At 37.9% G+C, this 2,856-nt stretch overlaps 1 protein-coding gene across 1 annotated transcript; it reads right to left on the bottom strand.

Annotated features, from left to right (window-relative positions):
* On the bottom strand, nucleotides 1–2,856 carry LOC121849220 (sulfotransferase 6B1-like). The gene is made up of 6 exons (XM_042335520.1): nucleotides 2,638–2,856; nucleotides 2,305–2,513; nucleotides 1,955–2,081; nucleotides 1,642–1,736; nucleotides 998–1,184; nucleotides 1–461 (listed from the first exon to the last, which is right to left on the bottom strand). Exons 1-6 carry the CDS (start codon nucleotides 2,774–2,776, stop codon nucleotides 343–345), a joined length of 876 nt encoding a protein of 291 aa, XP_042191454.1. The 5' UTR covers nucleotides 2,777–2,856; the 3' UTR covers nucleotides 1–342.

Genomic DNA, 2,856 nt, shown 5'->3' on the forward strand with positions numbered 1-2,856 from the left:
TTGGTTTCACTTTTTTATTGAAGTGCAATGAGAAGAAACAAACCACAAAGCTGTTCAATAATAAAAATAAATATTCAGATAAATTAACAACAATCCAAAATGTTCATTGATCTAATCCTTGGGTTATGTGTGTAATAAGTTTTATATATAAAGAATACAATTCAACACATCATAAATATTACACGCAGCACTGAGTACACTAAGCTCATTGCCTCATGAACCTTGTGCTGCAGTTTAAGTAAAAAATTCCTGCAATAAATTATTACAAATACAAATATTGTTTGAATCCTAAATCTATTTCCGAAGCACGAGATTTTCTGCTTCAAAAAACATCCTTCAATGTTAACTCTCGTATTTAATAGACTTTGCCAGTTCACTGGAATTCATTCTCTCTCCAAACCGCTCATCAAATAGCTTATTCTGTCTTGTGCTGAAATGGTTCTTCCAATCTCCAACAGTACCTAAAGGTTAGAAGGGCAAATAGATTAGTTTGGAACATGTCTAACAGTCGAATAAATAGTGAGGAACATGGCAGTCATTTATCAAATATATACATATATATGGTGTCCAACACACAACACAATGTTTAATAAGAAAATTAAATATGTCAACCATCCCCCTACGTATATTCCGTTATGACTGGTTCTCAAAGGATCAGCAGCAGCAACGCTTAAAGTCAAAATAACTCGAGCAAGTTGTACTCTCCTCAACCTGAGAGGAGCAGCAAATCTAACAGAGACTTCAGTCAACACCGAGACATTCTTAATCAGTAAAAGGGGAACTGAGGTTGAGGTACAGATCCGCCATAATTTATAGAATAGTGGAACAGGCTCTTGGGGCTGAATGGCCTACTCCGGCTCTATAAGAATCGCCCCATTTTACCCAATTAGCTCTGAATTTACCTAAATCTGCTGTGACTGTAGCGAATTGTGATCATTACTACAATCTCACTATTTCAGCTCAATCCTGTCACCAAATAAACTCAGAGGAGACGAACCTTTTCGGAATATCAGCCTCTTGTTGGATGTCAGAGCACACACAGTGTTATTGGCATCGACCTTTTCCTTCTGCGCCTGTTCCTTCATCTCATTAAAGGACGATTTCCTGGTGATGTCGCCAATTTGCTCAGAAGTCAGGTTGACACCCAGGAAGGTGCTGATCTGCTCAACGCACTCGGTCGGATCCTGGAGAAACAATCACAAGAAGAAAAGCTTGTTATAAAAAGGGAGATAAAACTATCATTAATTTGAATATGAATATTTTCCTCATGGCCCAGTAACAGATACTGTTCAATGAGGATGAGAATCTCTTTTGCCAGTTTAGTAACTTACAAGAAATGTGTGTATATGAGGAATAGGATTTTCCTGCTTTAGGACAACGGCACATTGTGAATGATGGGACCAAAAGTGCTGTGGATTCGAGTGAAATCCTCCTGAATTGTTGGTCAAATCTTCCCCAATAAATATTTGCTGGTATTTGTAACCTGTTCCTCATATAGTGAATGAATTGGTGCCCTGTGGATTCTGATGACTAGATATATATGTAATTGCAGAGATATTACAGGGGTTCTTACTTGTTTAGACCCAATTTGGATGTAAGATGTGACATAGAATAAAGCAGAACCTTTGTGCACGACCTTACCTTTTTCATGTCCTCGTAATATAGAATGAGAACATTGTCATCATTTTTGTGCTCTTCCCAACTGACAATGTGATCGCACCACGAGCCACAAACAACTGCAATAGAAAAGAATAATTGTTTAGCAATTTGTAGATCTAGAAATCTAGATTTTATTTCCAGGAAATTTTTATTTATTCACAAATTGAGAGAATGGGTCAGAATTTTAACATTAAATTTAGTGACAATAACTACTACTACTAATAACGATAGTAACAATAACTACTACTACTACTAATAATAATATTAGCAATCACTAACTGTGACATAATCTCACCTTCTCCTCTAAGGAACATTTCCAAAAAGGTGGTCCATTTGTCAACGGTTGGCAGGTTGGGATTATCTTTGTAGTAGTGATACAAGGAAACAGCAGTGTCTTTAGGGTTTCTGATGATGTAGATCATCTGTGAGAAGAGAGAACACAACATGTTCAGCAAAGATCATACAAACAGCACTAAATATCAGTGCTCAAAGAGCACAATATTAATCAAAGTATTGTTTATGAGTATTGATTATGAGTATTTTGATAAATTTTAAGTCTTTATGAAACATTAACATTGTAATATGTTGCATGAAAACCATTTCTCTAATGTAAGGATTATTGTGATATTTATCAAGTGTCTGTACCTTGCATTTCTTGGTTTTGAGCTGCACTGGCAACATCTTGTAGTTCAGGTGTGTGGGGATCAGTCTCGGGGAAGGAAGATTTCTCAGGTCCTCGTATTTGGAAGGATCTCCAAACTCAATGGGAGAGGTCAGTGTCACTGTTCCACAGCCATTTGCACCTTGTTGAGTGCGGTACAGGTTTTTCAGGATCTCTGCCAGCCAGTGAGTCCCTGTGAGGGTTGAAGAGAGAAAGACAATGAGAGTGAGATATTGTCAAACTATTATCAATAGAAACACACCATCTTCCCTATCTCTGGAGATTTGATTTTATATTTAATATGTAAAACTTCTTACCTGACTTTGGGTAGGACACCAACAGCACATCATCCTCTCTGGCTTCAAAGGAGTCCAAGGTGTGTAAAAGCTCTTTTGATGAGCGTGTAGAAAAGGGAATCCCGTTAAAGGTGTGGACGAGGGCTGACTGGGATGGCATGTTGCAGTCGGATTCTCTCTCAGATCTGAGGCTGTGGAAACGAGAAGAGACTCTGAATGATGAGAGGCTGGAGATCCTCC

The sequence above is a fragment of the Callorhinchus milii genome, unplaced genomic scaffold, assembly GCF_018977255.1.
Source record: "Callorhinchus milii isolate IMCB2004 unplaced genomic scaffold, IMCB_Cmil_1.0 Scaffold5, whole genome shotgun sequence".
Taxonomy (NCBI): domain Eukaryota; kingdom Metazoa; phylum Chordata; class Chondrichthyes; order Chimaeriformes; family Callorhinchidae; genus Callorhinchus; species Callorhinchus milii.

Coding starts and splice junctions, on each gene's coding strand:
- LOC121849220 (XM_042335520.1), bottom strand. CDS start 2,776: ATGCCATCCCAGTCAGCCCTCGTCCACACCTTTAACGGGATTCCCTTT. Junction 1,737..1,954: donor AATGTTCCTTAGAGGAGAAG/GTGAGATTATGT, acceptor TTTCTATTGCAG/TTGTTTGTGGCTCGTGGTGC. Junction 462..997: donor GAGGCTGATATTCCGAAAAG/GTTCGTCTCCTC, acceptor TCTAACCTTTAG/GTACTGTTGGAGATTGGAAG.